The 25,608-nt window shown below is 42.1% G+C and overlaps 1 protein-coding gene across 4 annotated transcripts in view; it reads right to left on the bottom strand.

The window, feature by feature from the left end:
• The window catches only part of LOC116942653 (uncharacterized), a 179,357-nt gene that overhangs the window by 134,510 nt on the left and 19,239 nt on the right, over window positions 1-25,608 (bottom strand). For all 4 annotated transcript variants that reach the window (XM_032954834.2, XM_032954835.2, XM_076067281.1 and 1 more), the window contains exons 5-9: window positions 13,094-13,211; window positions 7,728-7,851; window positions 3,341-3,616; window positions 2,358-2,438; window positions 737-862 (exon numbers count right to left, since the gene is read on the bottom strand). In XM_032954834.2, coding sequence (XP_032810725.2) covers window positions 737-862; window positions 2,358-2,438; window positions 3,341-3,616; window positions 7,728-7,851; window positions 13,094-13,211 — 725 coding nt within the window. The remainder of the gene's footprint in view (window positions 1-736; window positions 863-2,357; window positions 2,439-3,340; window positions 3,617-7,727; window positions 7,852-13,093; window positions 13,212-25,608) is intronic.

The following is a 25,608-nucleotide window of genomic DNA, read 5'->3' as shown; positions in this document are numbered from 1 at the left end:
TGTCAAAACCGACTGAATTGTTGGCTGTGTAGCTTGCTCGTATGATTTGTTCACCATGGGTAATACAATGGGGAAAACATCTATATTTAATAAAATAACGTTGCTGAATGGCCTTCTGTCAATGAAAACTGCAAATCTCATCCAGTTGTCCTTTACAAAGTTGGTATGTCACTGCAATGAGGAGGGCTCTCTTACAGATGTAATTATTCCTAACCTTTGCTAATTATCATCCCCCTCTCGGCATCCAAACGCACACAAATTTAAGTGAAAATTAATCTAGGTAAATTTTTGGTCATAGAAACATTATTGCAAAATTCCTATCAATTGTTGGTGATAAAGGTAATATGCATTTGATGGTGGCTTATTCGGTAAACAGCGGTTGCATTGAAATGAAAAAAAATTGTTCATAACTTGCGAGTCATAGGCACAATTTATCCTGGATGTCATTTGAGGAAAAATGAAATAAATTAGCAATGTCTCGTGTGGATAACGAACAAGCAAATAAGTGGACAGCAGCGCTATTTTATGTGGGGGTCTTTTCTTGAGTTGTTAAGGTCACAACCAATAAACAGGTGGAATCATCTCGTGCAGCAACTTAACCTCCACATATTTCCATAAATGGGCAGCTGGCGATAGAATGGGAGGCCGTTATTTTTGAAGACCAGCAATGTAGCATGTGCATTTCCTGAGGAAGACAGGTGACAAGTCAATGACAGGTGACAAGTCAATGACTCACCCGATAGCTGTGCCGTCCTTGCGGACAGCTACAATTAGCTTCCTTCCGTTGCAGGTCAAACTTGGAGCCTCCCTCGGCTTGATCCATTAGGTAAGCAGAGTTCGAATCTTGCTGTGCGGAGTAACACTTGCAGAATAGAGACGGGGAGGAATCATTAATGGCATTACTTGTGTAAAGTAGGCACCGAGAAATATCCTGCTTCTGCTTCATACAAATTACCACCGCTGTCACGGGCGTTCACACGATCATACATTCGCTTATCAAAAATGTGGAAATAATTGCCTCATATGTGTTTATATAACAGGAACACCTTTATCAGTAGAGGACTTCCATTCCCGATGTGTAATTATGGCTGTATGTGTGTACGTATGTATGTAATGTGCAAATAATAATACAAATATTGTATTTGCTGAAAGGATATGATAATCATTCTTTAAACCAAGAAGGTCAAGGTCAATATTGCCCCCCGGAAAACATACACCACAACATGTGTACTGCATTGATATACTTTGCTGAAGCGGCATGTTTAGTTAATTAGTATTTACTGTGTGTGTGGGTGTGTACATGTAACAGTATGTTAAGGCTATATGCGGGATATTTGTCTTTGTATGCGTGCTCAGCAGTATTACACCTACAGAACGAATTAAAGTTAGGTCAGGTAGCAACACAATTATATTAATATTCCATCAATGATTCCTGGTGGTCTAAGGCCACAAATATTTTATTTAAAATGTTCTTCTGAGATGCACAAAAGAGATGAACCAACTCATTTGAAATGCATTACTGCCCAAACCCATGCCAGCGCTGCCAATAAAAAAAGCATCAGATCAGATCATTGTTCCAGGCAATGTTGGTTATTTTATAGACACCCGACTCCATCCATCATTTAATTAATACTTATTTAATTCTACGATTGGAAGGTATGATAAAGTAGCCAATTTATTTTAGTTCAGTTTATGTGGCAAATGTGGCACTGTAGGGAGAGTATTTGACTCACAAATGGACGGTTGTGAGTTTAAATCCCAGGGAGGGCCCACTCAGCGCATCATTCCTCTGCAGTCGATACCGGTGCTTAATTTCTACCAGAGCAACCCGTGACGCTGTACTGGGAGTTATTTTGACACGGCAAATCTATCTCGCCTTCACATTGTCCTCATGATGCTGCATTGAATTGTATAAACCTGGTCATAGGATTATAGGAACATACGGCACTATAATATAAGATTACAGTATTATGGTTAGGCATACCTCGTGCAATAGTAGTAGTGCCTTAACCTGATAATCCCTACTCCAAGCCAGCTTGGCAGTGTTCCGGAAGACATCGAGTAAGAAATTAAGCTCTGGTCAATACAGCGAGTGCCACTTTGTGGAAAGTTAACAGTGGTTGCCCTGAGCGAAGACACATTCCCACCTTTGCCCAAGGGCGACTAATTCAGAAGAGTGCTGCCCCATTTGCTAATTGCAGCGAAAAAAGACACTTTGACCTGTTGACTTTTTAATTTTTTGGTGGGGATGGCTTTTCATTAGTGTTGGAAGTCCATTATTATGACAGGTTGTAACGGGCAAGTTCCCCGAGCATTGTGGAGGCATTTGCGAATAGGACATACTGTCACGTGCGTACCTGAAATCCCGGGATGTCACAGCAGCTCTCCAGTTCGGCGTGCCTGGAGTCGCAGTATATGGCGAGTTTAAGGATGTCAACCTGTGCACAAATATCACAGCACAAAACCATTCTCGTTCAAACATTAACGGAAATCACAAATTTGCGATGCATCATTAATCCATCAACAACTGAATTTTTATTTGCTGTTGATGATAGTGACAATGGAATATCTGACTTGGTCCCATCAAAGTCACAAACACATTTTTTCGGGGGGCAACTCTGAGCATAATGGATTCGCATTGCTCGTGGGACACGCCTGTAATCCAGTGCTGCAGAAGCAGCGAGGGCTGGAGGATCACAAAAAATATGTTGTGATACTCGCATCCAATGTGCATCGAGGTGTCATACCCTGGCTTGCTAGGAAAAGGTAGTACATTAAAAATGTGTACTCCTCCTGCTCCATCTGTATGGGAAAGAGTGTTCTCCCTTCACACACGTGAGTATTCTACGGGTGCTCAGATTTCCTCCCACATGTAAACATTTATTAATTGTCCGATAACAGCTTAATACATAGAGGACCACAGAGCTTGGGCAATTGTTGGTGCGGATTCATTACATGCCTCTGGGTCATTCTCTCTCTACAAAAGTGAGTGAATATTGTGTGATGATTATGGTGTTATTGTCAGTGTTACTGATGTCAGTCTTGTTGCTGTTGATGTTCTCAGTGGTATTGGTGATGTTGGTGTTGATGTTTATTCTTTGGTTCTTTCCGTAAAGTCACGTAGGTGAAAAAATTAAATAAATTAAATCACGACAGTTTCGATTGCAACACAAGCAACCATTGCTTGTGACTTTACCGAAAGAACCCAAGAATATGGATCCTTGCAGTCACGAAAAACTTCAAATCTAGAATGGTGTTGATGTTCTCAGTGTCGTCGGTGTTGGCGGTGTAGTTGCCATCGGTAGTAGTAGCACATGCAGTATGGCAGCTCTGCACTCACTTCTGCTGATGCATCGCTGTTAACAGAGCTCCCAAGCAGCGTGAAGCCATCTATGGCAATGTCCTCCTTCGGCTCCGTTGCCCGGGTGACGCCAGGTTGGCAGTCCACGTGCAGAGAGGTCCGAGTTGGCTCCACGTGCAGCTCCAGGCGATGCCAGCGCTGGTCAAAGAGCTGGCCCACCAAGGGGCCTTTGAAGACGGCTCCGACGCGGTCACGCTGGCGGCCCAGTGCAGAGAATTCCAAAGTCTTTGCCTCGCCATCAAGTCGTAAGGACACCTTGGGGAAATAGTAGCAACAATCGTGTTGATTCATTGCAAGTTCAGCACTCAGTCTACCACCAGGATGTTTGTTTCATCTCATTAATGCCATATTCACCCACCACACTGCAGGTCAAAAAGATTATCTTTTCGTCTCTTTATTCACACTGCTCCACTTTGGAATTTCCTCCTCTCCTCTCATTATACCATTTCTCGATTCAAGAAACACATTGATTCTTATCTATGACACCTTAACACGTGCTGTCTATTGCTGGCGGCTGGGGATTTGGTCCTGAGAGATCCTGGTGCTGCTCTGGTCAGAGGGCCTGATTCACAATGACTGAGTCATGAGTTCTAATTTAGGGTCAATAAAACGTAACTCAAATTTTTTTGGGAAGTCACCAGTGGTTGTGTAGCTTTACACAACTGTCTCGAGACAACTGAAGACAATGTGTTCTGCCCAGTGCCCAGTTGAGCATGGGAAAGCACTCTGACTTTTGCTTCGTGATGTATTCTCAAGCCTTTCTGATTATCGTGATTTGGCTGGAGGGTTCGCTGTTGAGGAAGGGAAAGTATTACTAGTGGCTCTAGGACTGCATAATGATAAATAATTCACAAACAGTACATAATAGAGGATGAGCTAAAACAGTAAGCTTGAAGTTCAACATTTTCCGCAACGCACCGTTATAATTTTAAATAGCCTTTTTGGCTCATCACTAATGAATGGCGGTATGCATTTGTTGTGTTTAAGCCAGATAATCTATGTATTTGAAAATTTAAATTAATGAGTGCATTATTTTGATTGAAGAGCTGGGGTAAGGGAACGAGAAGATGGAGGGCCAACGGCTTATTGCAGGGATTTTCATTCACAAGGTTAGTTGTCTGGGCATGGCTGGGTTTTCCTATAGAACAGGTGGGTATTGTACAGGCTGGTCCCGATGTCTTGTGACCCGCCAAATAATTGACCCCTAACATTGTTTTTCTTTTACACGTCTGCTTTCGCGACCAATAAAGGTTTTTGAGGTAGATCGCGTAAGTGCAAATGTTTCGTAACCCTCCACCACCCGACACAGCGAGCGAGGTTCGTCACGTAAACAACGCGCCAATTAGTTACTACTTCAGTCCAGCGGTGTGCTGGAGAGTCATGACGTCATTTTGCTCTATTTTAGACTGGAAGCAAGTGGATTGCTTTACTATGTAATTAACAGTGAAACGACGTACTCAAATTGTAAATTTTGTGGATTTACTGTTCAACACACCGGTGGGCTGAAGTAGTAACTAATTGACGCGTTATTTACGTGACGAACCTTACTGGCTGTGTTGGGTGATGGAGGGTTACGAAACATGAATACTTACAAGATCTTACCCAAAAACATTTATTATGAATTGTTTTCCTTTGCATGTTTGTTTCTGTTTTACATAAACCTTACTTTTTAAATATTACGTTTTCATACGTGTCAAACCATAGGTTTACCCCGTATACTTGTGTAGTGAGTTCAACTGAGTCGCAGACGTATACTTGGAGGCAACACATTGATATAACTCCAACACACGGGGTAACTTTCTCTTAACAGAATAACAAAATATGGTGGTGGCCACCAGGCTAACCACACTAGTTACAACGTAACTAGCTACGACAGTCAGGGACCACAGCTCGGGTCCAGGTCCACGTGTTGAAGACTCGTAGAGCCGAGAACGTAGATGAAGGTTTCTTCAGGATGAACAACAACAACGCCGGTCCCTCTGGGGACCCGGCTTATATTCTCTGCGGCGTGGCTGGCTCCGCCCTTGGCCACGACCACCTTCCAGAATCCTCGGGAAGGATCTGGATGCTAACCACGTGACCACCACTAGCCTCCACTTGGGCCCCTTTGCAGACTTAACCGGTCACGTGTCCTCTCGGGTCAACCAGAGTGCCATGGCCTTTAGTAACCTCATTCCTACGGCCGGCACTTCCATACCCTGTCCTGTAGGGTTGGCACTGCACGCCAAACTTGGTGCCATCCAGCGCTATCAATCAGCGCCCACCGGGCCCCTCTATGGCCGGTACTACACCCACACCCTTGTGGTGTCCGCGATGTTGTTACACCGCACGCCGTGCCTCTCTCGGGCCGGCACTGCGCAGTCACATCCCGCGATGTCACTATACTTGTACAGGAAAATTGAGTCTTCAGGGCCATACGGCGTACAGCCGTTTCAATACGGGCAAAAAGAAAGTAGTTTTGTCCCTTTGCTTGTATATCCCCCTTGTGATGGGACTTTGTAGGATGAACTTTGAGATTTGTAAGGGCACGGGGTGACCAAAACGGTGTGAATTGGTCTGTAATAAGGTAGGCACCGATAAGGGGTTGACAGGTATGCGCTTTAGAGAATTAAATGTTGGTCACAAGACATCTGGTCCACCTTGTATATCAAACATCTAAATTCTTTAGCACATTTGTATGTATGTATGTATGTTGAACGTCTTTTGCGCCATACGTAGCCAACCGCGCTAATAAGATGTGCGGAAGTAAAAAATGTATTAAAGTATCTAAAATATAAAAACCTCTGTGTCATGTATCTGTCTCCATTGAAATGGGACATTCATTTTTTTGCAGCATTTATTGCTCAAAGCCTGGACCATAATGGTTATATCCTACCAAAAGTACGCTATTGATCAGCTGATTAGTGTTCCGCCTTGACTACACTACAAACAGATACAATATAAGATTAACAGATACAATGCTAATGTTACTGTAAGTCCAGAAGAATGACAGGATGAAGAACTTATTTTTACATGGAGATATAGAATGGAAGATTATTTATTTATGTTTTTACATAGAATGCTCCACCACAGTAAATCTTTTTTTATATGAATTTAGAATTCAATTTGCTTCAAAGTGAAAAAGAGCCCCTTAATGCTATTGGCTATTACTGTTATATACGACTATAGGCGTAACATATTACCCAATTTTCCCGTAACTTATCTAACATTAACCACCAAGGCTGACGGGTCTCTGGGTTTCCTTTGTGCCAAAAATGCCTGCAGCCAGGTGAGCCCTGATCATGCTGGAGGAATAAAAAAAACTGCCAATGGAGCTTACAATGATCACGTTAAGGGAAATGACGAAAAGAAACCGAGAAACAATTTTTATTTTACCAGGAAAGGCTCACTGAGATATGTAGCTCTTTTTTAGAAGTGGCATATCACGTGGAAATTTATAGTAGCCAAATACTCTAAATGCAAGTTGATCCTAAATGTGGAGGGAAAAACCAGAGTAAAATCCACGCAGTCACAGGGTGAACATACAAACTCCAAATATACAGCAGGTATCAGGGTCACGATCAAACCCACAACTTCCTGCAAACTACAAATATACAGGCGTCAGTGTCAGGATCAAAGCCACGATCTCCTGAAAACCCGGCAAGGTAGTTAACATCTCGCCACAATGGCGCTTCTTATAATCAACTCCCCTTTGAGAGGCAGCAGGGTGGGGAGAGGTAGAAAGATGAACAGGACAGAGCTCCTTGCAACTGCAATGTGGAAGGTTATTTAAACCTCAGGGCTGATTCTAAAGGGCCACAAACCCTGTTGGTTTTAACCGGTACCAGCAGTGTGAATTCCATCTATGTTAAATCTTGACTAAAGGCTTTCGTGACTGCCGGAATTCAAGTTCTTTGGGTCTTTCGGTAAAGTCACGAAGATAGGTTCAAATAACCTAACTACGTGACTTTACCTATCTACGTGACTTTACGTGACTTATATATGTTCTTACTTTTTAAATGCATTATGATTGTTTCCTCAGCTTGCATGCTTGCAATAAAGGAGCCAATCTGTTTGTTTTATTCAGTTTTAGGAGTGGTAATTATGGATCGGTGTATCCTCTATTCGGCAGTTTGCTTTGACTGAACTACCAGGTTACTGCAGGTAGGCAGTACCAACGAGACACTACAAACAAGACCAAAAATCCATTCTAGAATCAAGTGATGACCCCAAATAATTAACAACTCATTCGACGTGAAGATGGTGAATATGTAAATTCTCAGTTTTACATATTATTGTGCTAAAATGTAATGGCACAATAATGGTCGATAGCAGTATAACATGTGCTTTGTGTTGTGCGAGTGATTCATACTTGTAGGCAACATACCTGTGATATGCCATATTTATCAACCACTTGCCACAGAATCCAGTTATCTTCCTGGGAGCCCTTATGAACTTTAAACACCGCTATGAAGGTATATTCTTCCGGAAGACCATGGGGGAAAACCTTGCTGAAGAAACAAACAAGAAGAAAATCACGTTAATGGTAATGCAACGCAACGCAATGTCTTACAATAACCACTCTCTCTAATGAAAATTCTTAATTAATCAAAATAAGGAGAGTGGAATATTCGCAAACACAAATGCAGCAAAACGTGACATAGCCGCATCACAATTCTATTTTTGCGACATTGCGGTCGCAGTGATGCACAGGGAAAATATACAAAAAACGCATGACATTAATCAAAAACACTACCTTAAACGGAAAAGTGTATGATAGGTGACGCTTTGATAACGGACCTTCTTCATAGCACAGCGAGGGACGCACGGTGCAAAGTGCAGTGTCCAACTTTTTATGCACTCTACCTCTTTGGCCTCTCTATTTTGAGACATCATTTTATCCAAATAGCTAAGAGGCATATTACGTTGAAAAGAGATGTGTATTTCGTGATACTGCAATTGCATTTGTGCAGACGTACACAAAACAAACGTCAATAGCACTGCCCTTAAAGGAAAATAAATAAGTAATGGGTGAGAACATAGACCATCACGTGACCTCCGGTGACCCTCGCAGCGGCTTTTGGCTCGCCATCGAACAAAGATAGTCACTGCATCGCGCACTTTCATATGCGCTTCTGCGGTCGTCTGGAACGCTCTTCCTTCCGATATTTGGAAACCACTGGAGCTATGCACTTTTTAACGTAGATTGTAAATAATGTCTTCAGAACTGCTTTTTTGTGTTTAGTTCGTTGTCCTTCTCCTGCACCTCCAATGATAACGGTTGACTACGTAGAGTGCAAAAGAGGTTCAACGTACATACATGCATGCATGGATACTTCTGTCAATGGCACTTCTTCCTCATCTCTCGGCTATGAAAAAAGGGCCATTGCATGATACGTTGTCCATCATATATTTAATTGATATTTTCTTCCAGAGATAGGCAGGTTCAAGTGAGCATGCCGGCATTGGGCACAGCAGGGTGGCATTGGCTCCGTAAGCATCGTCAATCTACACACGTGGTTTTCGTATATACCACAAGCATGTGTGTGGCGCCGACTGCACACCCACACGCATACACTCGAGCACACACGCAAGTACACACGCGTGCGCATCCACACCAGCCCTGTGGAATGTCTAGACTTAATGCTCTGAAAGTCGTGTGTTTCTTATGGATTTCTTAAGTGGGAAAATTTACTCCATCAAAATTTACTCCGTTTATATCTCTTGGGGTTTGAGTTGTGGTGCACTGATTAGCACACCGTCACTTTCAACCAGGCAAGCAGAGTTCGATTTCTGGCCATGGCTAACCACCCCCCTTCACCCCGTCACTTCACCAACCTGCAGTGACTAGCAAGGTGAAGTATGGTCAACAAAACAACCCCCCCTCGTCATTAGAAAATGTTGCTTTATGAGGTTAACCTTCACAATGGGCTAATGTTTCAGGCCTAGGCTTTCTCCAGAGCAGATGTAACAAAGGGCATTTGTATGAAATGGTACATATATAGTAAACCATAAGGCAGTGTTCAGTGTTTGTAACAGACAATTTTCAGGCTGGACTTTGGTAGCACTGTTAATAACGCTATATGATTGCATGTGCTTATTTATACGTTGAAGAACAAATCTTAGTATATACACTAATCTGGGACATTGGGAAATGATCTACCTGAGCATGTCACAGGAGTAAAAGAACACCATTATGTATTACTCGTCTCTTCTCTATTAGTTCAATCGAATGTATAAATTATACTCAATGCAATTTTACATGTAAAAGTAAAAAAAATGCAGCCGTGAAATGTATATTTTCACACCGCTGCTTGTGGCAAGGTAGTCCTCGAGACAGCCTGATCCCTTCACCTGATGAAGGCCGCTTGTGTTGTGGCCGAAACGTCGTGATTTTTGTTGTTTTATTTTTTACCTACGTGACTTTACCGAATAGAACCAAAGAGTATAGCCGAAGACTCTCTAGAGGGCATTTGGCTTACTCTTTCACGGTGGGTAGTACATCTTGGAAGAAAACATTTAAGTACCCACAATTTACTGCACCACACGTGACCTGGCGATTGCCTAACTGTGGTTTACACTGCTGGGTGGACAGAGGCGAGGAGATTGAATGAACTTCCCCATCGTTTCCACCGCCGCGCCGGGTGATTGTACCGGCGACCTCTGGATTGCCAATGGTAACATCTAAAAACAACGTTTTACTCAAAGTGTGCATTGCATTATAACAAAAAAACACTTGTGCTCCAATAAAATCGAGCATCACCAAAGTCAGCATATTAATATTTTATCAATGTCAACTCATTTTATGTGTTTACAAAAATATGTGTAAGTCGACTGGACCCGAGCTGACCAGTTGTTAACGGAAGGGCTGACATTTTTTTTCACTGAGCTGGTAGACCGAAATTTCAGACAAAATGTTTGGCAATTTCGCAAAAAAAAAAGTGGTTAGTGCTCACTGAGCCAGAGCGAAACCTTTTTACGCCCTTGGCTGTAAATACATTGAAACGGAAAAAAACAACCTACAGCCTAATGGCTGCCGTCTGAATAAAATGGGGCTAAGGATTGTGGTCATTTATGCGCCTGCCATTATTTCTAGAACATTTAGCAGGGCTTCTTAATTCAGAGCTGGCATTTCATGGCATGCTTACTATAATGTATGTACACACTCACAAGCATTTATATTCAATATGCACGTCCATGGTCTTCAATGCATGTATTCATTTGTTCTATTGACAAATGTTGTTTTCGAACAGAATGCTACAATAATGAATGATATTCTGTATTAGTCATAATAATTTTATTGTATTATTTATTTACTTTTATATGGAGCATTTAACACTACTTACGACTTAGGCAGTCAATACATTTAACCAATATTGTGTTAGTGTGCACATTAATGCTACATATCTAAGAGAGGGTAACAACATAAAACAGAAGTATTGAACAAACACTGCTTAGTATGCGCACATACATCTGGGCTGCCCTTATACAACCCTGGCAGTACAATCAGGGTTGTTGGAATGATATTGACTTTCTTAACAAGACATTGCACTTGTCGCAATATCAAAGTAAAAGCGTCAACATGCTCTAATGAGTACGTAATGGGCAACGTTCAACTCCACTGGTGGTCATCACTCATTGGTTGAATCTCCACATTTCAATGCCACGAAGCTGTGCATCCATACCCAGAAGCACAATTGACTTCCAACTGAATGCTCTACAACATGAGCTATTTGAACAGTAAATGTGCCATATATATACGTTTACCACTACCCATGGGGCTGTGATGTGGCAGCGATGGTGCGTTCGCTGGCAGTTGCAGAGGTCTGTGGTTCGAATTCAGCAGCTGCCGTGGTTAATACCGCGGGTGGAAGGAAACTGTAAAAAATACGACGTGCCGTCTGCTTCAGAGTGCTCACGAAAGAGCCCCTGGCGTCAGTTCAAAAACATTCGCCAGGGTGTGCCGGCGTTATGATCCGACTTTTGCCAAATGCCTCAAAATTTAGCCTCAAATTACGCAAATTTGGATTATACATAGCAACATTGTTTCGTTCTTTACATTATTGCAGACTATGTCTGTGAAACACAGCACATTACGTGATAGCCTTTGCACTATAAGAACGATGCGAATACCAAGTGTCCGAAATGATTATACAGTACACTGTAATGAAATACTGTATGTATGTTTACTCTATGTATCGGGCTATGCATACATAATTTATACATTTGAGAATGTGAGAGTGGTACGGTGCTTAGCACACTGCGCTATGAACCGGACGAGCCTGAGTTCGATTCCTGAATGCGCCTACGGTAACATCAGTGGCGAGTTACATTTCAATTGTTCCTCTGCCTCCTCCCTTTCGCAAACCCAAGCTGACCAGTGTGGTGAAGTATGGTCAAAATGACCACCACAGGGAGGTACAGCCTTTATCCAGCAAAGGATTGAGAGACGTAATTAACGGACTCAATAAATCTGTTCAGCAATTTTTTTGTACCATCCCACGTTATAAATATATAACAAGTGTAACACATTCAACATATTGTGACAAAGAGATGAACACATACGAATTATTCAAACTATTGCATCATGTCAGGAACGAAGCAATTAGGCAATATATGACACCCAGAACAAAAGGGGCTTTGAAAACATGACCAGGCTTGCAAAAAGACCCACATGCAAACTGTCTAAGGAAGGAAACGTGAGCGTTAATCTATAATTGTTAAAGGCAAGCCAGACCACAACAAGCTAATGGGCTCCAGGAAGATGTTGGTGTTGACCTAATTTCAACAGGAGGTGCTGACACGGTTATGTCCTCAGTATATTGACACGTTGAGGCTTGCACAGCTGCTTACATAAGTACCTTCATCCTTTTTTTCACCATCCAGCAAACAGGGGCGATTTGTAAATTGGAAGGAGTGAAGATGTCACTGATGATGTGTGCAGCTGTGCATACTAGCATGTTAGCGTAATCAAGTCACTCCGTTTCACTTGTACGGAAAACGAGCAGTCAGGGTGCCAGTGGGTCGCTGCACACTGCCTGCTCAGGCACCTCCGATTAGCACGGTTGACTAAGTACGGTATGAAAAAGGTTCTACATACATACGTACTTAATACGGATCCGTCGGTGGCTGAGAGCCAGCGGTTGAACTGAAACTCACACGTTCTCATAGCGGGGGTGGGGAGCAGTCTGTTCATTGTAGGGGGCAACCACTGCTGACTTTCCAAATAATTGACGGTAATTTTATTGACCACCGAAGTCTTCTGTAAAAAATAGAAAAAAAACGTAATTGTTCATTTCTGCTACAGCTAGAGTTGCTGCCGATGAGAGTTACACAACCAAAAAAATGGGACATATCGTGGGAAGAAGAATATCTCAGTACCATCAGAGGAAAAAAACTTCATATATCTGGAGTGGTGCATTATTCTGCAACTGAAAAAAACTGGGGACTGTTAAGTTCCCGGGAAGACATACAGATTTCTCGGAACAGCGGCCTCAACAATAAAAATCCTAGCAAAACAAGGACAGCTAGCAACTATAGGTACGTCTTTACAGGATAAGCTACGGCATCAACTCTCGGTGCCTTCAAAAGGGCCTGCGTAAATATCAACGCCAGGATTCTCCGTCACATCGTTGACTCAGACGATGACGTTTGTTGTGGCTGCAAATGCGCATTTGAGTGACAAGCGTGCCACAAGTTGCTCACAACACTGCCCGCGAGGACGTGTCACGCGCCAGGAGATGCGGCACTTACTCAGTGGGCTGGGAGATGGGGTTCCCCCTTAGGCGGAGTCGGGCTTCCTCGTCCTGCGCAGACTCGGTCGGTTGCGCCACATTTTCCAGGAGAGCCAGCCTCTCCAGGAGGTCGAAACCTGCGTCAGCAGAGGCAGCAACAGATGGCAGAGTCGTTTCACGGACCTTAATGTTTAATGTAACGGGAAACGACCATGCATGCGAAGTAACTGTAAAAATGTGAGCGGCAAGAAGCTGATGGTGGTGCAATGGAGCAGTTTCTGCTTTCATGAGCTGCCCGTTTATGTTCTGAGCTTACATAAAAAAAAATCACTCCAAGTGAAACTGGTATAACAGGTACTGACTTGAGAGGGGAAAAAAATCTCACAACCTCTGTCATTAAAGCTGCCTTCGAACAGAAATATGTATGTGGTAGGTTAATGTTGCGTGCAATGGCCCATCTTCAGTTGAGAGGAGGTAGCCAGCATATCCACTGATTTATGGCTGGAACATTCATTTAATTTATGGTGCCTTTAAATATGGGAGACATTTGGAAATTGTCAACATTCAGCATTGCATTGCATAACTGCTACTTGCATATTAATACTGTGGTGTCATTTGCGAGGTAGATATATAGCACACGTGCATATATTTAATACAGAAAGCAAGCTGCTTTCACACCTTTACACAAAATGTACTTTAAAATATACGATTGATGCACATGTATGGTTATGGATAATGTGAGCTTCAGGCCATAGCACATGCTTTACAGCTTAAATATTCTGGAATCTCCATTTTTCTGGGGCATGAGCACGTGAACTCGGAGGAAACCAATGATTGTAATTGTATTCATTATTACACTCGGATGTAAATGTATTCATTACCAAGGGTGCTATAAAAATAATACTGAATTCTTAATATTTCTCATGTGTTTTATACGATTAATCCAATAATATAATAAAAATAGTCCTTTTGAAAAATCGACATTCCATACTTTTACATTACTTTTGGAAATGTCTCAATGATGTCCACATATGATATAACTGCGACCATTGTATTATATACATGCACACGCGTGGGGTGTAGTCAATGAGCTGAAAGAGGATTTTTAACATACACATTTTTAAGCACTTTATTTGTTATGTAGTTATTCTAAAAAATATATACATTTATCAGCCATTAAAATACATTGTATTAATGCTGCTGATTTAGTGATATAGAATAAAACATGTTTTTCCCATGTAAATTGAGAGTAAAATCAAATCTTGATATTTAAACTAACCGATATAGAATCTTAAATATAACAGATATGGTGAGAGGATTTGTTTTGATACTGCTAATTCGAAACAATCAGGATTCAGATCATAATATTATTACTACGACCACTATCGCTGTGTTAAATTATACCAATGGCTATTTGCATAATCCCAATTGTTCTCTCTATGAAGTGTTTTGGATAGTTGAACATGACATTTCAACTGGAGATTGTCAGCCGCTGATATTAGCAACAGCATCTGTGGGTCCGTTTTCAAATACCAGTGCTTAAAATACAAGAAGCAAAAGACTAAAGCTCGCAGTCACATTTTGAAAGGTGCTCTCCGGAGTTCAACACTACAGTACTCAGATTGTAAATGTTGTGGATTTGCTTTCCAACACACCAGTGTGCTGTGCTAGCAACGGATTGGCATGTTCTGTTTACTTGACAAACCATACTAATTGGCTGTGTCGGGTGGTGGTGGGTTTAACGACACATTTACATATTTACGCGATCTAACCCAATAAACGTATATAATGGACTTTGGCTATTATAATTTTAGTGATGTATGTCGCGTGCAATTATTCATCAATTAATTGATTAAAATTAAGTATTACTTATGTATGTATGTATGTTGAATTTCTTTCGCGCCGTACGTAGTCAACTGTGCTTATCGGAGGCAAGGAGAGAGGACAACAAACTAACACACAAAAATCAGTTCTCAAGAAATTAGTTTTCAATTTACACATGATAGATGCATCCAATTGTATATGAGAGAATTGCTAATGGAGCATTTTGACTAGATTTGGGGTTTCTGGGGATGGAGGATTATGAGGCGGAGGTGGAGGGGGGGAGGTTAATTGCTATGCGCCAAATCAAAGTGACATTGAAGATAATGCAGAGAACTAAAATATTTCAAAACAGTCATCATACTTTTCAACTTGTACCGCACACAGTATCCGCTCACTCTCATCGAGACAGAACGACTCAGAAGCACGAACGATCACAAACGGGAGGACAGCCACGGGATGAGCCGGTGCCAACAATTGCCCAAGCTCTGTGGTCCGCTATATATTAAGATGTTATCGGGAAATTAATGAATGTTTACATGTGAGGAGTAAACAAGAGCACCCAGACAAACTCAAAATATACGCCATATATAATTTATATATATAATTTAGACATACCTATGAATGCCAATAAAGAACTATGAAGTCACAATTAAAGTTTAATCATACACAGCAAAAAGTTACATACAGATTTCCATCTCTATTTTAACACACATACATACATTGGTATTTGTGATATAAACCTGGTGACCTAAGCTCGATTGCCAATTATAGTTAATGTGAATGACGAGTGATATCTGAACTGTCCATTGTGATGAAGTATATCCAAACATCACTCAGAACTGACATCCAGCAGTGGATTGTTACATTTTTTTTGTTACATTTTAATTTTTTTTCCATTAAAAATTCATAAGGTAAATTAATACATCACATTATCCTTCAACCATGCACGATAAGTCCGTCATCTCCACGTCATGCCAATTATGTCAGATACCAATCACCGGTCATAACAACTTTAAATAGTTTTATATTCCGCCCCTAGTTTAACTCATGATCAAATCACTATCCCGATCCCTTCCGTCGTCAGTAATTTGGAAATTACTTTGGTTGATTTAGTTGTGTTTGCATGGCTATAAATACGTCCTTATTACCCCAGTTAACTCAGTTGCAAAATGGCAATGAAGCTGTTTATTTATTTAGGATATGCTCCTACATTGCTATCATATTCCAAAATATAACAGTAAATTTGTGAATTTAAATTTGCATATGTTCTCACCAATTTGCATATGTTCTCACCAACTACATTAAGCACTGCTCCAATAGACTCAGATTTAATTGCACAGAAGCACTATTTCACAATTACAAATGCAAATCATTTTGAAGGCAAGGAAAACAACCGTAAATGCATTGCTCTTCAGATAATGTTATACTACTTCGTATTTTTATTTTTAATAATGTTACACTTGCATTTTTCATATTGTTTCGTAATTTCTTTAAATTGTATTTTTCATATGTGTTATTTACACAGTACAATTCGTTTGTCGTTTGGTGTACTTATTTAAACGCATGTCCTTTGAGATAAAGACTTCAGGGGACCAAATCATGAAATGCGTTTGGTAGTAATTCCAACACATTTGGCATAATGATGGCCATGTTTGTGGAAAGCTGGCCCCAATTTGTAATTTCCAATTCATGGAGGACCCTTTTCCTCCAATTGCAGACTGCATGCTGTTATGAATCAGTCCGCATTGTGGGTGAGGCGAAAATGAAGTAGGGCAAAGCAACAGGATTGTGGAAACTTTAAACAATTCATACTCTTAGGTTCTTTCAGAAAAGTCACGTAGGTTTAAAATAAAATAAATCACGACGTTTCGGGCGCAACACAAGCGTCCATCATCAGGTGGGAAGGCATGGTCTACTGCTGAGGCAGACTGTTTTAAAAGGTTTGAAATGGGTGTAGCTCAAGGGTTATAGAGAAGTGGCCGGGGCTAGTTATGTTAATGTGATAAGTTAGCATGTAACTGTAAGATAGGAGAGCGGCCTCCTAAACGAGGGCACGGAAGTGGCTATGTTAATGTTAGGGATTAGCATGATGTTAATGTGAGAAATTAGAGGACATGGAAGTGGCTATGTTAATGTGAGAGATTAGCATGATGTTAATGTGAGAAATTAGAGGGCATGGAAGTGGCTATGTTCATGTGAGAGATTAGAATGATATTAATGTGAGAAATGATTATGTAACTGTAGAAAAGAAGGAGAAGAAGAGCGGCCTCCTCGACGAGGGAGTGCAACCCAATGGGTGTAATTCGAAGGGCCTGTGAGTATGAGAGTGAAATCCAAAGGACATGTGAGCATGAGAGTGCAATCCAAAGGCATGAGAGTGCAATGCAAAGGACATGTGAGCATGAGAGATCTAAGATAGAGGCATAGAGAAAGAGAGACACAGAGAGTCGAAATAACAGCTGACATAGGCAGGCTGGATGGAAACATCACAGTTCGTTAAGGCTTTACCTGGTTAATAACGTCCTTCCAATGATTGCTCAGTTTGTACCCATCCTCTCGGTTGAAGTTGTGTCTGTGTTTATATATCTGGATGGCTTCATGAACAAATCTCTGAAGGTAGCCGGTAGGTTTGCAGAGTACCTCCGTCGTGTGAGCCCACAGCGTACTCGCTAAAGGGTTGAATTTCGCAGTAACCCCTAAACATATCCCAGTGGATGATATAATCGCCCAGGTTGATGTAGCCCTCAAAGGCTTGGGACACATCCCGGCAGACGTTGCTAGATCTGAAATCGCTGCTATCCTCAAAAACGCTAAGAAACCCATTAGCAACATCACCAAGGACGAGCGCTACTAAAACCAACAATATCATCACTAAATCAACTTCTCTAATCGATCAGACCAAGCAGAGCTCCCTAAAACCTTCGACTGCTAGACCACCCATATTTTATTGCCTTCCAAAAATCCACAAAGAAGGTACCTCGCTCCATCCTATTGTCTCCACCATTAACTCACCCACCAACAAACTGGCCTGATTTCTGTCTGAGACTCTGCTTCCTTTCACTGGCAAGTCCACCTCAGCTGTACTTAACTCGGCTCACTTGGTTTCTCTAATCAAGGACATCTCACTATCTCCAGATGATTTGCTTGTCAGTTTTGATGTAGTCTCTTTGTTCACCAATGTACCTGTACCTCACACCATTGCATTCAGTCCAACAAGGACTGAATCCAGATGTACCAACTTTGGTAAGGCACTGTCTTACCAACACATACTTCACCTGGAATGGTACATTCTACAGACAAAATGAGGGTACCCCAATGGGTTCTCCCTTATCGCCAGTGGTAGCGAATGTTTTCACGGAAAAATTTGAGACAGATGCCATCCAGACATCCACCCTACGTCCTTCCTTGTGGAAGAGATACGTAGATGACACGTTCGTCATCTGGCCACATGGCCTGCCAGCACTGAACCAATTTCTCAACCACATCAATTCCATACACCCGTCTATCAAATTCACCATGGAAGTGGAAAAGGATGGCAAGCTACCATTCCTGGATGTTTTGATCGATAAGAGACCTGATGGCTCGTTGGAATATTCGGTCTACAGGAAAGCCACCCACACGGATGCCTATCTAAAGCCTGACTCCCACCACCATCCAGCCCAGAAGAATTCCCTCATCAAAACACTACACCATAGGGCCCGTTGCATCTCCGACCAGCATCACCGAGCCAGTGAGTTGGAGCACGTACACCAAGCCCTCAGGATGAATAGATACTCGGACCGTACAACCCGCAAAGCTGTCTCCCAGCCATGCGGAGACAACCTCTCTATGCCTCTCTCTTAGATTTCTCATGCTCACATGTCCATTGCATTGCACTATCATGCCTTTGGATTGCACTCTCATGCTCACATGTCTCTTGGATTGCACTCTCATACTCACAGGCCCTTCGGATTACACCCGTTGGGTTGCACTCCCTCGTCGAGGAGGCCGCTCTTCTTCTCCTTATTTTCTATAGTTGCATGCTAATTTCTCACTTTAACATCATGCTAATCGCTCACATTAACATATCCACTTCCATGCCCTCTAATTTCTCACATTAGCATCATGCTAATCCCTCACATTAACATAGCCACTTCCGTGCCCTCGTTTAGGAGGCCGCTCTCCTATCTTACAGTTACATGCTAATTTCTCACATTAACATCACTAGCCCCGGCCACTTCTTTATAACCCTTGAGCTACACCCATTTGAAACCTTTCAAAACAGACTGCCTCAGCAGCAGGCCATGCTTTCCTACCTGATGATGGACGCTTGCTTTGCGCCCGACACGTCGTGATTTATTTTATTTTATTCCTACGTGACTTTACCGAAAGAACCAAAGAGTATGGATTCCTGCAGTTACGAAAGCTTCAAATCAAGATTTAAACAATGGATGCATCATGATTTCAACGCTCAATTCATGCCACTGCCTTGCATGGGGGTGGCCACTCACGGCATGGAGGAGTGGGGGCATAGAGACCCATTCCACACTATTCATGTGGCCCTCTGGCCCCAAGACGTGTCAGAAGCCCTGCCACAAAAAATTCAGGAGCTAAAATCCTCCCAGAATGGGGTTGGATGTGGCAGAATGAGTGCAGATTGATGCTGATAATGGTGCTAATGATGATAATTATGACTATATCATGCTTTTATTGAGAAGAGCCTCATTGAGCCTCAAGACACACTTTCATTATGTTTTGAATGTGTCAGGAAACGACAGTGCCCAGATAAAACAAGTGATACCAATGGAAATTATTCTCAGGCAGGCCTAAAATCCCAATGAGAATTTTACAAATCTGTGCAATCGATCAACATGTGTCTGGAAAGCACTTCATTCCAGTCCTACATAACTGTGCCTTGTTACTGCTGTGGATAAAAAAAAAAAACAATCAGGAGGTGAGGCTTCATCACGGCATCATGATGCACATGCTGGAATGCCCATAGCCCTCCCCCAAGCTGAATATCGGTTGCCAGCCATTGTGGAATGGGGGAAAAATCCATTGCATTGGTGAATTATGTTTCCACAAGACTTCCGCCGATGGAATATTGAGCCTGATATGAAATAATCTTAGCATGCTCTCTTCATGAATTGGACCCCTGGTATCAATGAGCTATTATTATATGGCTGTTAAATTGCACGTACCTATATACTGCTCTAATTATGTACTGAGGCATGGCCTGTCTAGGTGGGTATATTATCAGTCCCACTCAAATGTAATGAGTTTCTAGGCATGAATGCCTATCGTGGTGTTCTGGCTATGTCAATTTAAAAGAAGATAACAGTACAACAGATGTTTACTGGCATTTTTGCATATACAGGTGGCACTGGCCAAATGCTCAGGCATCATTAAAGTAACCTATCTATGTGATTTTACCGAAAGACCCAAGAATATGGATGCTTACTCTTTGGTTCTTTTGGTAAAGTCACGTAGGTATAAAATAAAATCAAATTTATACCTACGTGACTTTACCGAAAGAACCAAACAGTATGGATTCCGGCAGTCACGAAAGCTTCAAATAAAAATATGGATGCTACTTAATTAAAATATTACATTGATGAATATTTATACTTTCCCTCAAGTATATTTCCTTCAGGTAACCTGTCATTATGGTATGTTGAACTTCTTTCGCACCGTATGTAGCCAACCGTGCGGGAAAAGGACAACAAACTAAACACGAAAGCAATTCTAAAGAAATTAGTGTTCAATCGAGATTTAAAAGTGCATAGCTACAGTGACTTCCTAATATCGGAAGGAAGAGCATTCCTGACGGCTGCAGAAGCACATTTGAAAGCGTGCGATGGAAGCTCAAGGAAGCACACCAACTATGTGGTTGAGAATAGGGAGAGGGATGGGTGGGGAGAAATCTTTCATACGTTTGTTGCTCATGGAATAGAAGTGTTTTTCTGGGCTGAACATGCGTTAGGCTGGAAATGAGCAGCGGAGTGAAATTGCAGGTTGCACTGGCGTGCTTAGCACTTACTCAAAAAGGCTGCTTATTTTGGGTCAAATACACGATGGGCTGAGGGCAGAACGGAGCTTAAAACAGAGACAATAAAGTACACTGTTAACATTCCACAGCTGGCTTTAATTTTAAGAGAAAGCAGGCTTACAAATCGAATCTACCATAATCGATAAAACACTCAGGTCACGCCACAAGGCATAACAAAGGAGAAGGTGGCTAGGTGGTTCAGAGGTCAGAGTGCTGAACTGGCACTGTTGAGATCCAGGGTTCGAACCTGGGTGATAGTGATTATAACTGGTAATCAAGTGAATTGAGTTGGTTTTGACCGCTCGGGTTTTTGAAGGTATAATTTATTTTGTAGCTCTTTCAGTTGAGACAAAACTGCAAGCAATGATATGGAGGAGTTACAATTGTGCAGATTTTTTTTCGGATTGTCTTTTGTCAGCCAAATATATGACCAAAGTGGATTTTTGGCCAAATTCTCCATGCAGAATGGATGGGATCCCATTCTGTAAAAAAAAAAAAACATCCTCCAGCCAATCAGCAGTAGTTGTCGGGGAAGTGTCGAAGAGAACTTGGGGCTGTGCATGCTGACATCAACATGCGTGCCCCTGACGGATCAACTTGGACAGTGAGGCGTCAACCATCTAATACCAATACCCGCCATTTGCCACTAAGTGACAGTGACATCACCATGGCGCCTGTGCCAGGCCAGGTGCACTTTGAGGTCAAGTGAAGTATCGAAGGCTGGCTGACAGGAGGTCACGGGACAGACCCAGGTGCCATTGATTGGCTGAGATAACTATACCCCCTACAGTGCCAACTTGCTATATTTTATCCGCCCGGCGCTCCGCTCGTTGTTGTGAGCATTGCTTCATCTAACACATGAATACACACACACACACTTAATAACACGTGAGAAATGTAGTGTTAAGCCAAAAACTACCTAACGCGACTTAAAAACAATGGCGATGATGATTGGTGAAGATTATGATGATTGAAGATATTGATGATAGTGGTTCTGTTGATAATGATAATATATGAAGATGATGAATGCTGATGCTGCTGCTGCAACGACTATTAATACATTCACCGCCAGTCCACCTACCCCTTTCCCACGGCGATCCACCAAGTGTGAACAGAGCAAAGCGCACTAGATAACCATTTCAGGCCGAGTAGCTCTAGGGGAGGCACAGAGCAGGCGCCACTGACCTGTATGGCGGCCTGTAATCGCTGGGTTCACAGTGCAATGCAGGAGGCACTGTACCACTATTCGCCACGTTTAAACTTGAAGATCAAAGACAGTGGATTGACAGGGGAAAGCAAACTTATGGAATGTGTCTGTGGGTTCTCTTTGGCCACTGCAATTTCCTCCCAGATGCAAAAATTTGAAAACAAATTCTAGGACTTAGCGTGGCCTTTGCCATCATCATCATCTCCATTGCATCATTATCAACCACCACCTTCATTATCTTCCTAAACTCCACGACGGTCTACATCCTCATTGTCATCTCTTAAGTGCGTGCAAGCTTCCCACTCTGCTACTTTCCAAATTGTTTAGAGCACCAAAGTCCTGCTCTAGAGCGGATGTATAAATGCCGTAACAAAACAGTTGTGTAATGGAGGTGACTAAAAAAAACCCACGCACAAACCTATTTAGTGTGGAATGGCCCCACCGTGATACACTCTCAGCCCTCCCGACACAAGCCTCAAAGCCTCAGCCGCACTCGCGTTGTGCGACTCCGGCGATTCGGCACAGTGGCGGAATGTCGACATGTAATTGTGCGCAGTTGCGGAAAAGTGTCCTCCACTGCTGTCTCCGCACTAATCCCAGTCGCTTTCGGTCAGTCCCACAGAAATGTGGAAAGCGGAGAGTGGTGGAGTGGGTGTTATGTGTCTGAATGATAGAAAACATAGCTTTGTGAATCGGGCCCAAAGATACAGAATAATGCAACAAAATGCATTTAAGCCAAATTACCCAGTAAACCAATGAACAGTTTACAAAGTGACTCAAGATAATGGAACGTAAATAACAATGCATGAAACTAGCATATACGGTTGCATGAGTTAAGTAATGTTCGTGGAAATCTGCTGGCTCAATGCAGAAATATAAAATTTAAAACATATGTTTGCTTCAAGTGAATGTAAACGTAATGCTTTCTGAGCTATATGTATAATTTAAATAATAATAATAATAATCCATGGGCAGTGCAAGCACATCTAGGCATCGCACGCATTTGTAACGATACGCCTTTTTTTTACCACATTGCATGTGAATGTGGCACAGTAGCAAGATTATTAAAGGAAAGGAAAATACAGACGAACGTCTTAACCCCTCCCCATATCCGGAAGCCAGCATGTCAGACTACAATCCCAGTGACGTGTGCGAGAAAAGAAAGAGCCCACGGTACAACGGGGATGCCACGTCGCAGCTCGAAGGGGAATACAGTGCGCGCGTAGTCGAGCGTTCCACGTGCACACCACTTGTGCACGCGCGCACCAGGTCACATGTGGCTGAGACGATGCCCATGCCGACGTGCCACGGGATTCATTCGCTGTGTAAGATGCACATCTGTGGGTCTCCCAACAGGGCCTCCTTCATTAAGGGCTAATGTAAACAGACACCAACTGCATTCACCAGAAGGGATAGTTGAGTTTCAGTGTTATAGGTGTTGATATATATGGTGTAAATTACTGTATATGAATGAAAGTTGTTTTATGCTTTCTTTAAAATATATAATATATTCATAGCTTTAAGGGCATGGCTACTATTTTTTAACGTTTTATTGGAACGAGAGTAAGAGCAACAATTTATTGATTTAGGATAACATGAAAATAATATTAATATACTTAATTAAATGCTTATTCACCAAGGTGAGAATCAATTAAGATTCGTTATCGCTTTTGGGATGAAGACATGAGTCCATTTGGTTGATATATAAACGTTTGCACTTCATAGGCTGGATTTTATCTATAACCATGGAAAAAGAGTGAATGATAATTTTTAGGACTGCTCCGTTTTGAATTTGATAATTTAGACAAATGTCTCTTACAATCACACTTAGCATTAACAGATAAAATGTACACATCTGATTGGGACCTTGTAGATAACATGACTGTTTATTCTGCCGCGACAATGTCAACCAAATGTAAAGTTAACCTGATTGCTAAATTCAACATCCTGTCAAAAAATAAGCCAGATCCACACATTAAAAAGTTAGATGTTAACAAGATTGTCATCAATCAGAGTAACAGCCCAATTTCCGATTGCCTAAGATCGGTACGAGCTGGAGGGCTGAACTTTGCAGTCACCCCCAAACACATCCCAGTGGATGATAACATTGCCCAGGTTGACGCCCTCAAAGGTTTGGGTCACATCCCAGTAGACGTGGCAAGATCTGAAATCGCCGCCATCCTCAAAAACTCTAAGAAACCCATTAGTAACATCAGCAGGGACGAGCACTCTGAACTCGCTCATTTGAAAAAGAGAGATTACATTGTCATTCTTTCAGCCGACAAGTGCAATGCCACGGTCATCATGGATAAAACCACATACAACAACAAAATCCAGGACCTTCTTAATGATGGCAGTTATACCAAAATCAACAAAGATCCTACCAACCACCTGGCTACAAAAAAACAATATCACTAATTCAACTTCTCTAATCGAACCGACCAAGCAGCTCTCTCTAAAACCTTCGGCTGCTAGACCACCCAGATTTTATGGCCTTCCAAAAATCCATAAAGAAGGTACTCCACTCCGTCCTATCGTTTCTACCATCAACTCACCTACCTACAAACTGGCTCGATTTCTCTAGGATTGAAGCTTTCGTGATTGCAGGAATTACTATACTCATTGGTTCTTTCAGTAAAGTAAAGTCACGTATGACTTTACCGAAAGAACCAATGAGTATGGCCCGATTTTTGTCTGAGACCCTGCTTCCATTCACGGGCAAGACCATCTCAGCAGTAATTAATTCAGCTCACTTGGTTTCTCTAATCGAGGACATTGAACTGTCTCCAGATGATTTGCTTGTCAGCTACGATGTAGTCTCTCTGTTCACCAAGGTACCTTTACCTGACACCATATCAATCATTGAAGACTTGGTCCAACAGGGACTGAATCCTGATGTACCAACTTTGGTGAGGCACTGCCTTACCAACACATACTTCACCTGGAATGGTACATTCTACAAACAAAATGAAGGTACCCCTATGAGTTCTCCCTTATAATAAGTGGTAGCGAATGTTTTCATTGAGAAATTTGAAACAGATGCCATCCTGACATCCACCCTACGTCCTTCCCTGTGGAAGAGATACATAGATGACAATTTCGTCATCTGGCCACATGGCTAGCCAGCACTGAACCAATTTTTCAACCACATCAATTCCAAACACTCATCCATCAAATTCACCATGGAAGTGGAAAATGATGGCAAGCTACCATTCCTAGATGTTTTGATCGAGAAGAGGTCTGATGTTTCGTTGGAATATTCCGTCTACAGGAAAGCCACCCACACGGAATCATATCTAAAGCCTGACTCCCACCACCATCCGGCCCAGAAGAACTCCCTCATCAAAACACTACACCATAGGGCCCGCTGCATCTCTGACCAGCACCACCTAGCCAGTGAACTGGAGCACGTACACCAAGCCCTCAGGATGAACGGATACTCAGACCGCACAATCCGCAAAGCTGTATCCCCAAC

This window comes from Petromyzon marinus, chromosome 15 (assembly GCF_048934315.1).
Source record: "Petromyzon marinus isolate PM22_M1 ecotype Great Lakes invasive population chromosome 15, UKy_Petmar_22M1.pri1.0, whole genome shotgun sequence".
NCBI classification, from domain to species: Eukaryota; Metazoa; Chordata; class Hyperoartia; order Petromyzontiformes; family Petromyzontidae; genus Petromyzon; species Petromyzon marinus.
Note: the sequence above shows the minus strand (reverse complement) of the source record. Positions and strands in the feature narration are given on the sequence as shown.